This window comes from Phallusia mammillata, chromosome 3 (assembly GCF_965637545.1).
Source record: "Phallusia mammillata chromosome 3, kaPhaMamm4.hap1.1, whole genome shotgun sequence".
In the NCBI taxonomy this organism is placed as follows: Eukaryota; Metazoa; Chordata; class Ascidiacea; order Phlebobranchia; family Ascidiidae; genus Phallusia; species Phallusia mammillata.
In genome coordinates, this window is record NC_137254.1 from 14,323,646 (window position 1) to 14,335,437 (window position 11,792).

Here is an 11,792-nt window from a genome sequence, read left to right on the forward strand (position 1 = left end):
GATTTGGCTCATCAAAGTTATAATCATGTTCCGTTGAGTTGCCCATCTCCACATATGCGTCGTTGGACGGCTCGGGCCAATTGGTTAGGGCAGTTTCCGTTGAAAATGGTCAACATTAACCACACGCCCATATTTGTCTGCTTCCCTTTTGATACGGTACAGTAACGGTGATATCTTGGCAAGAACCAGCCATGGCCCCAGCCCAATTTTTTTCCTTCCCAAGATTGAACAGGAAGCTATTCCTTGCCTTAAGAAAGTGTATGAACGTGCTCAGTTTGCTAGTCCATTAAGTCCAGAAGGTGACTATGGCTGCAGTGGCCCAAAATCTTTCAAGTCTCAATTATGAAAACCTAAAAGAGTTTTCAGATGATAAAACCAAGAGCAACTATGTTGCCACCATTTTATCTGATGTTCAAACACGAAATAATAAGCACTTTACGGACAAACAGAGGTGAACCTTTTATAAGCAAACCCATAAAAAAAAACTTTGCAGATATCAGGTCATTGCAAAGGACAGCGGAAAAGTGGTGGTCCTGGTTCGAAAAGATGAAAGACTGGTGAAAATGATAAACACAAAACATGATGGATCCACTGTTCCGATTGATAGAAGAATAAAACGAGGTCACGGGGAAAAAGAAACCATTTTAAAACCCGCCTGTATTGTTGAATACAACGAGCACATGTCAGGCGTTGACCATATAGATCAAATGATTTTTGAACCAGAAAAAGCCTGAAATAGACAAAAAAACGAAAAATTCGTCATCTCGCATTTTACCTGACATTACGCGACTTTCAGTTGAAATTAGTTTTACAATTGTGCAGAGGGTTGACCTTCAGAAGACACAGTTGATTCAGATAGGTCGGACGACGAACGACCGCTTTACCATATTCGGCGACTTACCGCATGGAAAACAAATAAACATAATTTTTTAAAAGAAGCCGTTGAATTGATTACTACTAACAACAATATTCGTTTCTCCCCATACCCACTGTACTAATTTGGACACAAAATGGCGGTCATAAGGGTCTGTCGCGTAACAATAAGTGGATAACTTGAACACTGTCATTTTTGCCAGATATAAGCACCTCTGCTGACAATATGAAGGCTAAAGGTTCTGATTACTGACAAAATGATGACCAGGGGTTTTACTCGTGTTGAACTTACAAAGGCCCCAACATGTAAGAAAAAAAAGGCAACATCATGAAACATTTAATCACAAAATTTAAATAACAAGAAAAGACTGAACAATTTGCAAATTGTGATGGGCTGATGGATAGATAGATCTATTGTGGGGGACGGCCATTATTTTGTTACACACATGTGGCCGGTTCCCAACCTGTGGGTCGCGACCCCAGTGCGCCTAAGGGAATGGCTCCCAACTCATTTTAGGCCATAGACTAATTTAACAAATAAAAAACAAAAGAACTGGGCACCACATTCCTTCCCTTCATTGTTTTCAGGGGCGGCTCGTGCTAGGGTGCTGCGGAGCTGCAGCACCCCCTAGATATTTTTACTTAATACACCTACGATACTATTACAAATAATTTTCATTATTTTTATTTTTATTCCTTAAGCATAATTTCCGCCCTAATCACCTTTTTTTCATTAAAAATTTTTTTTTTGGAAACATTAATGTATATCTATGCTGGAACTGCAGCTCCAGTTTTCTGACGTTTCGTGACGTTTCATGACGTTTTGCGCATGCGCACTTTGAAAAGCTACATGCTGGGCGAAATAGGAGCCAGGGTGCTGCGGCTCGCGCAGCTCCACCAATCACGTAGCGTGTGACCTGGGCACCCGGAAGTAGTTGTCTGTTCCGCGTTTATTGTGTGCCAAAGCAAATCACGTGTACCATCAGGTTCGACAATGAGTACAGTACGACAGTTATTCTTTTTTAATTATTTTTACAGTTTTTGATTGAAAGGTTAATCATGGCTTTTCAAGATTCTAATTCGGTGACTGTAAGTGAGCTTCAGCAACTTAAGATTTCGCAGTTATCAAGTGCTGAAAAGGTAAGTATAAAGAAAAAAGGGCGTCCAACGCCTGATATTCAACTTTGTCAGCCAGGAATGAGCCACAACAAGAAATATATACGCAGTTTTAATTCTGAATGGTATCAAAAGAAAAAATGGCTTTGTGGTTGTGAAGTTAAAAATGCACTGTTCTGTTTTCTATGGTTGCTGTTTGGAGGTGATGAAAAATGCAGGACAAAAGATGGTTTTACAAATGTAGCCAAAATAGGTGAGAAAGCAGAAAAACATGAGAAGTCAAAGAAGCATGTGGACAATGATGTTTCACTTTCACTTTTGGGAACTGTAAATATTAAGGAAAAACTTAGTGAGGCGTATGTAGACTTTCAATTATTGAACACAACAAAAAAGTGGAAAAAAATCGTGAAATTTTGTCCAAAATAATAGACTGCATTTTGTTCTGTGGAAACTTTGAAACTCCCTTACGTGGACATGATGAAAAAGATGAGTATTGATATAATGGACATGTACTGTTCGTCTAAACAGTAGCTGCTAAATTGCTTCACAGGAAGTGTTTCTTAAGAATGAACATTCTACAGACAAGATAGTAGTGACCACCAAGCACATCCTATTGTTGACAAAGAAATACTAGTTACTGAAATGAAAATGTTTCTGTAGATCTGATGTTCATGATTACTTTGAAAATAATCTAGATGATGTTTTGACAAGTGAAATTACTAGGATGAAAAATCCTTTTTGCTGTTTCCATGAGTCCTTCAAAGGCAAAACAGTTTGGATGCAAACCTTTGTTAGGAACACCATTATTTCCAAAAGACTTGCACTTGCAGTGCTAGTACTACTAAATAGAAAAAACAGTTTCTCAGTTGTCATTTGGAATCAAGGAAGAAGCTATCAATTATCATGCCCAAACTATAACTTTATGATTCATTTTGGTTGTAAAAAGGAAGCAAAAGGTTTAATAATATGGTTTAAATTTAAGTGAGAGTGTTGTAAATTTTAAAGCTTGAAGGAGTTTTGCACTTAAAAAAGCAATTATAAGCTATTTGCCAGCAAATAAAGCAGCAATTATAGCAGTTAAAAATCTGAAAGTGGTTGTTAAATTTGTCAGTTATGATACCAATAAACAGCTGTATGGCTAGTTTTTTGTGTGACAATTATAATCTGTGAAGTGTCATATAATATGTTGAAAACGCTGACTGTGACCATAAGGTTACTTAAATGAAACATGACCATTTTTTAAAATGTTGTCGAACTGAAATACTTCAACCTTTTTCAAATCATTACTTTTTTTTCTATATTCTTGTTGTGTTTTACCGTATTTACAACCGCTTAGTTTCGAGTCTGTGTCACGTGTGTTTTTGTTCCACATTATTACTGCATGTTATGGTGTTTAGGCTAAACAGTTTAGCCGTCGCTGTGCAAGTAAACAAAATACACAAATGATATCGTCTGCTATTTACACTCGTGTACATTATTGCGTAACAAAAATTACGTCACAATGGAGTTTCTAATTAAGATTTGTATTACTTGTTTTTCTACACAAAACAATGGCTAGAAAACTATAAGTGTAGGCTTTCTATATATTGCCAACTTATATATGTTCAATAAAGGCTAAAATTTTGAGCAGCACCCCCACAAATTTTAGGCACGAGCCGCCACTGTTCGATAGTAAAAGCTCGAAAACCGAATCGAGAAGCCCGTTTAAGCCCAAAAGTTTGATTGATAGGCCTATACATTGAATCCTCACAAGACAACAAACGCAATAAAAAATTAGTCTTAAACCAAAGCATTTTAGGTCCGTTTGACATTAGGTCTTATTTTAGGTCCGTTTTACATTAGGGACTTAAGGCCGACTAACAACTCTGTAACAAACTAAAAATTAGAATCATCTCGTAGGACTAAAATGCTAAAGTCGTAAGATTACCAAATATTACAAAGATCATGTAACAAAACTACTTGATTCATTTTTACAACGTACTAAGCATAGGACGGCAGATCTAAATTGATGTCACGTTCAAACCGTTTTACCCCGTACACTTTGGTCTGCACCAATTATAGACTAATTCCGATGAGCCTTCCTGTGAGTTAAATCATTGTAGTTTAAAGTCACTCTGCGATAATTTTCTGTCTCCAAATGCATAGAGAAAAGAGCGCTCGACACAATTTAAGCGACACAATTAAGCAAAGACTAAAACAATCCGGAAAAATCTGCGCCGCCGCTTGTGAAAATGTGTATTGCGCGTTCCGCGATTCTACGCTTCCGGACACTAGCAGCAATACACCAGACTTTTGGTTAGTTTTGGTTATTCAGTAGATTTTAGTAAAGCAATTTAGAACGTGTCAAGACGTAGCGTGATTTTACGCAAAGCCGAATCGAATAGTCCAGTGGTTTGTCAAGGCCGCAGCCCAGTCAAGACCGGCTATCTGACCTCCAAACGACACCAGAAACGTAAGTTAGGCGTCTTCGTTAAATTCGCTTGTTATTGGCCATTTTTCGTTGATTAGTTTTTGGCAGAATATGTGGTCTTTTAAGTATATTTTGATTGCTTGAAACTTCTGCTACACAGAACTTTCTTCGCATGGTAGTAAAGTAGACGAACCAACGCCCAACTCCATGCCACGATTTTTGATGCCAAAAAACTCGCGCTTCTGAAATTAAAATATATTTTTTGTAACCTATGATTGAATGTTAATACGATTATGTGATTAAAAATTAAAGCATGTTTCCAAGATCATAAACGGTACTGACCCATTTGAAGTTGACCTTGCAAAGAGCTGTTTCTCCTACGAGTGTAATTCCACAGTTTTTTACGTTGTAAACTTCTATCTTGCATAAAGTTTGTGCCAAAGCGTTCGCGCCTTGATCCCCAATGTTGTTGTCCGCCAAGCTCAGAGTCGACATCTTCGTACAAAAAGATTTTGTTTAGAGCTGTTTTAAAATCCAAAAATCTAGCATTCGAGTTTCGTTTACGTCACGCCCGCTCATAAATGCAGTTGATTTTACGTTGAGAATCTCTGGCTTGTACGTAACTATATACTTACTGGTTCAAGGCGCAGCTTTATGTCATGGCACAGAACTTCGATGCCCTCAGCATTTATATTGCAGCTGTCCATCACAAGTTGATGGGCTGTGTGAACACACTTGGCGAGTATTGCGAAGTTCTCTGGGTCCACTTTGTTTCCACTTATGCTTAAGCATCTCGTCTATAAAAAAAGTTAAAATTAGCAGTGTTAAAGTATAATGTAACGCTATTGTTATTACATTACATTGATTTCTTGAACTAAAAGGTTGACACCGTCACCGTTTGTTAGTATCTGCACGATGGGTTTGTTGTATGTTGGTCAAATATCAAGTCAGTGCAAAAAATATTTCTTTGTTTCAACTTACACAACGACCAAGTGTTGAAACAGCAGTGAGAAGAATTCTCAGTTGAGTTTTGTCCATGTTACAATTCCGCATCCACAGTTGATTAATATTGTGTACACATGTTGACAAAAGAGCAACACCAGTCAAACCAATACTGTTGCCTCCCAGACTGAACACCTCGAGCTGTAGAAATGTATTGTTTAATTATTGACAACTAAAATTACAAAACATTTGCGCATATTAGGCTGGGAAAATAAGTTTATGTGTTACTGTGGTGGTTATTACCACAACATATCTGCAATGGCGGTTTGCTGCATTTCTCTTTGTTTTTCTTTCTTTACCGGTTTGTGTCGATCTTGAATTTCGTTGCAGAGAGTCTTAAGGTTTGGACCAGGGGTGTGCAACTCGCGGCCCGCGGGCCACAATCCGGCCCGCCAAGCCATTTAGTGTGGCCCGCAACAACATTCTAAATTCAGAGCAAGTAAAAATGCACATTTTAGCAAAAAAATCCTGGCTAGTTTTCGGTAAATCTCCTAAGTTGCTATACGTAACAAGAATAAGCTAAACCAGCGCATTGAACTTAATTCACCCAGACCTTTAGTCTTCTATTCGCATTAGGTGCATGTTGCGTATCTAAACCGAATGTGACGTAATATTCCTCTTTGTGTAGTAAACAATTACTTTGTTGTGAAAGGCAGTGTTGGGACGAAACTTACTTGCACCTCACATTTTAAAGTTGACTTGGCAAGCTTGGTGCGGAATGTTTTCTTAAGTTATATATCTGCGACAGCAGACTGAAAGGGTATTTTAGGAGTGTCAGGGCTTGCGAAATGTTGACAGCTAAAAAACAAAAAATTGATGGCGAAGGAAGATTATTCAACAGCGAATGGTGCACAAAATATCTTGTTGAGCCACTTAACGAAGGTGTTGTCTGTCTCGTCTGCCAAAATACAATTGCTGTCATGAAAGAGTATAATATTAAACGACATTATTTGAGTAAGCACTCCTCCCAGTATGATGGAATGGTTGGTCAGGTACGAGTGGACAAAATAGAACATTTGAAAAATTCTTTGAAAAATCAACAACATGTTTTCACCACTTACAAGAAAGACACAGAACTGGTAACAAAACTCAGTTTTAAGATTTGTGAAAGTATGGCCGAAAAAGGAAAGCCTTTCAGTGACGGAGAATTTATTAAACATTGTTTGACAATATTCGCAGAATATGCATGTCCAGAGAAAACCCAGTTGGTAAAACAAACTAGCCTTTCTCGCTTTACTGTCTCGCGCAGAACAAATTGTCTTTCAAATGATATCAAAGAGACTTTAAAAGAGAGACTAAAATCATGTGAAGCTTTCAGTCTGGCTTTAGATGAGAGCACTGACATTAGTGACACAGCCCAACTTGTCATTTTCATCAGAGCTGTTACTGCTGACTTTGATATTGTCGAAGAATTTTTAGATATGGGAAGTCTATATTCGACAACCACAGGACAGGATATCTGTGAACAGGTGCTTAAGGTAGTGAAAAAGTTCGAACTGGATCCTGCTAACTTGTGTGGTATTACAACAGATGGTGCTCCTTCCATGAAAGGTAAAACAAATGGATTCACCACAAAATTTCTCAATGCAGTTGAAGCACAGGACGTAGTTGTGAGCCACTGCATTATTCACCAAGAGAACTTGTGTACCAAAGTTCTTGATTTTGTAGACGTCATGAAAAGTGTTGTCCAGTGTGTAAATTACGTTCGAGCACGAGGTTTAAACCATCGGCAATTTAAAGCTTTTCTGCATGACATGGACAGTGAGTATGCTGATGTGTGTACTTCTCCGCAATACGTTGGCTTAGTAGAGCTGCCACTCTAAAGAGGTTCTGGAATCTACGAGAGGAGATTAAGTTTTTCATGGAAAGCAAACATCAGAATGTGTCGTTTTTGAGTGATGACAACTGGTTGAATGATTTAGCCTTCCTCACAGATATAACACAGCATCTCTCTGACCTGAACTTGAAATTACAAGGAAAAAGTCAGCTTGTGAATAAGCTGTTTGAGCATATCAGTGCTTTTGAGAATAAATTAAAACTTTTCCAATTTCAGTTGAGTAAAGCTACGTTGATCCATTTCACGTGTCTTGCAACCAGGAAACGAGAATTTCCTGATCTGGATTGCGCTATGTAGCAAGTGTACAGAAGCTGCGTGATGAGTTTGGAAACAGATTTCCAGATTTTAGACAAAATGAAATGAAACCTTTTGATTTCCTAGTGGAAGACAGTCCTGACGATTACCAAATGGAACTCATTGAACTGCAGGCTGACATGGACACAAAGAGAAAATATTCTGAAAAAAGTTTGGTAGACTTTTACAAACTATACATGTGTGAAAAGTTTACCAATTTGTCCCGACATGCAAGACGAATGACTTCCCTTTTTGGTAGCACCTATTGCTGTGAGCAATTTTTCTCTAAAATGAAGCTCACCAAAACAAGATGTAGAAGTCAGCTGACTGATGAAAATTTAGTTAGTCAGTTAAGGGTAGCTACCACTTCTGTCAAAGCCCGCATTGACAAGCTGTGTAAGGACTCTCAACTTCAAGTGTCCCACTAAAATTGTGTGTCATAAGAATATTCAAATTTATTGTGTATCGTACTTACACGATTGCAAGCCCTAAACAACAATGTTAGATACTGTTGTATAATAAAACTTCGTTTTTTTGCTACAGAGTGCACCTATTTGTCAACAGCTGTTATAGTCACACAAATAGCTCATTTACTGTGATTTTTAAAGAGCACAAATTTACCACTATCACAAGCATAACGGAAATAAGATGTGTTATTATGTTTTAGCCCGTGGTGGCATTGTTTAATTTGTTCTAAATTAGGTTTAAGTTTATAGGTAGGTTTAATATTACTTGCTATCAAAATAGTTTTTGTGTTGTCAATACAGTGCCAGAAAAACGCAAAAAAATGAGTAGATGTATTTGTGCTCTTCAAAAAGATGAAAAAAATTACTTCGTGTTTCGAATGTTGAACGGTGTCCAGCAATGTATGTAGACCTGCTCCAGGAAATGTAGCCGACTCCAACCAGTCTCCAACATTTAAGACGCGATTGTTTTCAGCATGGGTCAATATGTGACAAAAGCACATAACTTCGTGTGGTAATATTTCTCTTGACAGCAACAATGGATTTGGTAATGAGTTGGCAAGCCCAGTAATTAAATCCAAATCCGCGGCCTCACATGCCCAAATACACATGTTGAAAAGTTTAGAATCACTTTTTCTAGAGTTAAATTCATTTTCAATCAACATCGCCTTAACATTGAACCAATCAGCTGGTGGTATTGGAAAATCCTTTGGCAAATTGCTAACAAATTGTAATGATTTTTGGAATGTATTTTTTAAAATCGCCACTTTCTCTTCAGGAGCTACACTTTCAGGAAATATCTTATTTAAAGACACCTTTAATATGAGGACTGCAAAAACCAAACAGAAATTGAACGACGAGCCACCAAAGATTTTCTCGAAATATTGTTGAGAGAGTTGAAGCAAAATCCTCGCAAGGCATGTAGATCATTAAATAAAGTGCTGCTAAAAAACCCTGCCAAGTAGTGTGGATGAAAAAATATATTTTTTCTCCATCCAAAATCATTAGGCCCGGTTGTTGTGGATTGTTTGCATGGACAAACATAAATGGCTCTACGGTTTCGAACGTTACTTGCTCACTGCTGAACGTAAATTGACCATGTTTAATGCCATCAAACGCCAGTTTTGTTAGGTTTCTTAAATGTTCGGAATCAGTTTTGAATTTTGGACTTCTTTGCCAGTTTTCTAGGTTTTTAACGAAAATATCTGTAACGGAAATAATTCGTCTGTTTGATTGAACGTTGTTACACAGGTACTGAACAATCATTCCTGCAAACATCGGTATGAAACACAACGTTGATATGGTGGGTTGTTTTTCTAATTCCGTTAGGACAAGTTTTTTCTGTGTCTCTGTTTTACAAACGCTTTTGATGAAAAGAGATTGGGAATCTTTATTAAAACCCAAAACTTGCGTTATAAATGGCGATCTGGGTTAAAGTTTTGCCAAGCATTGGGACGGGAGGCCACTAACTTTTTTGCATTGGGAAGTAAGCGGCAGTTCAGAAGATTCATTAGTATGTTGAAAGCCCTTTTACATTCAAACAGTGTCATTCCACTTGGATTGTTGAAAAAATCAATCGATTTCCCAGCTTCATCGAGACCGTCGATCACAATTAATGTATCTGCGGTGGAATTAATAGAATCTAACAAAATATTGTCCGAATACTGATTGTACACATAACTATGAACAGTTGATGCCAGAAGTAATTGCAAGACATTGTATTTCTCTGTGAAATCAATGTCTTTTACGCAAACATAAAACGCATACGAGTGTGGATGCGTTTTGATCCGGTTTAAGACAAGTTTGCAGAACGTTGTTTTGCCAATTCCGGCCGTACCTGCGAGTCCTACAACGTTCCATCGCTGCATACTAACTGGTTCATGTGATATTTCGTTTGTTTCTTTACATACGGTTGTCGCCTCATTAAAAATATTGTCAGGTGTTATTTTGATTTTGTCAGTTTGTCTTTTAAACGACCAGCTACATGCATTACCAAATTCTTCCACGCTCAAATTGTCTTGTTTAATAACATGCAATGGAACTTCCATTCGTTGTTCACATTTCTGTTTTGTTGAAAAATTCCAGAACTCTCTTAGCGAACATATTTTGTGCCCTACAGAAGTTGGCAGTAATAATGGTTAGGTTTTCAGTTTATTCAGTCCTTTTGAAGCGAGATTTATTTTATTTTTAAGGTAAAAAGCAACAAGTAACATACAACCTTGCAGTTCTGTTGGCAACGTCTGCTCCCAGTCTGGTTTTGTGTTTGAACCAAAATCTGAAAAACACAACATAAGGTATATTTCGCATGGAGCAACAACATAAGGTATATTTCGCATAGGGCAATATGTGACTTTACGTTACGTATTGAACTTCTTGCGACCGAATATGTTTTCTGGTGATAATTTTTCCAAACTTTAAAATAGGTAGTGTTTTGTTGAAGTTTTGGAATTGCTTTGTTTTCTTAACGACCGAAACTATTTATTTGTCAAGTGCATGTTGAATTAAAGCAAGCCCTGGAGAAAGATAGTTCATTAGCAGGCAAGTTTGGGCCTATACAGTCGCACGATCTAAAAGAAAATATTAAGTACTTTAAACAACATTTAGCACTTGGCCGTCTGACAAAATTAATCCTATTTTCGGAACCGCTGGTGTAGAAATTAAATTTTCAACTCAATTGCACATCGCGATTTCTGATCCGGATCTCGACAATTTTAAAAAAATGCCCAGACATACATAATCCGGACGAAAAGGCACAGTCCATGTAACAAAATACAGGTTTTACGATAATATTTTAAAACGTTTGAATAGTATTCATTAATGCTTATTATAGAAAGTGACTACTTTTTGTCTGAGAATTTTGACTCCATTGTATAAAATCAATTTTTACATGTATAAAGGTAAAACGAATCTACTCTCTGCGTCGCGTTGCTGTTATAGGAAGCCTGTCATAAGTGTGAATGAAAGCGCTGCGGGCTGGATTCAAAACTTTGGCGGACCGCATCCAGCTCATCACCCGTACTTTGGAGACCCCGGTCATAGGTAATTTGGTAAATACACTAACGCCTAATAAAACTCACCGTAAAAAATGTTTTTTGCTTGCATGATTACTGCTCCCTTGAGGTCATTTCGGTGTATTTCTGCCAGAAAAAAACAAACAATGTAAAAACATTATGTGAAACTAAAAGATAATGTCGGCGTAAAATACGATACTTGTTTATAGAATTCTTCCACCACACATAAAAATGTGATTTCGTTCAGACTTCGTGATTTATCTGTAAGATGTAAGTCGGGAAATTTTTTCTTGATACATGCCGAATTTTTTAATAATATTGCAGAAAAATCACAATACGCCAGGCCCATTGAAGGCGCTGTACCGAATCAGCCGATCACCAAGCATTCACCACCATATGGCAAGGCGGAGGCAAGAAAAATCTAGCCTGCGGTGGGATTAGAACCCACGACAGGAGTCTTTTCGGGACTTGCGCTCGACCAACTGAGCTGCGCAGGCTCAGTGGAGAATCCGCCGAAAGTCGAATCCCAAACACAGTGGTTCACAACCTTTCGTGAACCGTGCCCCTCTAAAAGTAACTTTTTGGCCTCGTGTCCCCTTTAAAGGAACCCTGTAGGACCTGTGGCCCCCTTAAAAATGCAAACGGCAATCTCGTGTGGGAATTCGGTACTAATTTCGGCTTTAAACAGCCGAATGTAGTAAACAACAATCCGTGATATACCTCAATATAGACAAATAGTATGTGAAATATTCGATTGAATTAGGAAATAAAGCAAACTGCGGTGG

General features: G+C 37.8%; 2 protein-coding genes across 2 annotated transcripts; both read left to right on the forward strand.

The window, feature by feature from the left end:
- The first annotated feature begins 6,189 nt into the window (after window positions 1-6,189).
- Window positions 6,190-7,224, forward strand: LOC145219613 (general transcription factor II-I repeat domain-containing protein 2A-like). The gene has a single exon (XM_080086955.1). The coding sequence runs from the start codon at window positions 6,190-6,192 to the stop codon at window positions 7,222-7,224; it is 1,035 nt and encodes a 344-aa protein (XP_079943081.1).
- A 373-nt stretch (window positions 7,225-7,597) lies between these two features.
- On the forward strand, window positions 7,598-7,960 carry LOC145219614 (general transcription factor II-I repeat domain-containing protein 2B-like). Its single transcript, XM_080086956.1, has one exon. The coding sequence runs from the start codon at window positions 7,598-7,600 to the stop codon at window positions 7,958-7,960; it is 363 nt and encodes a 120-aa protein (XP_079943082.1).
- Window positions 7,961-11,792: the final 3,832 nt, after the last annotated feature.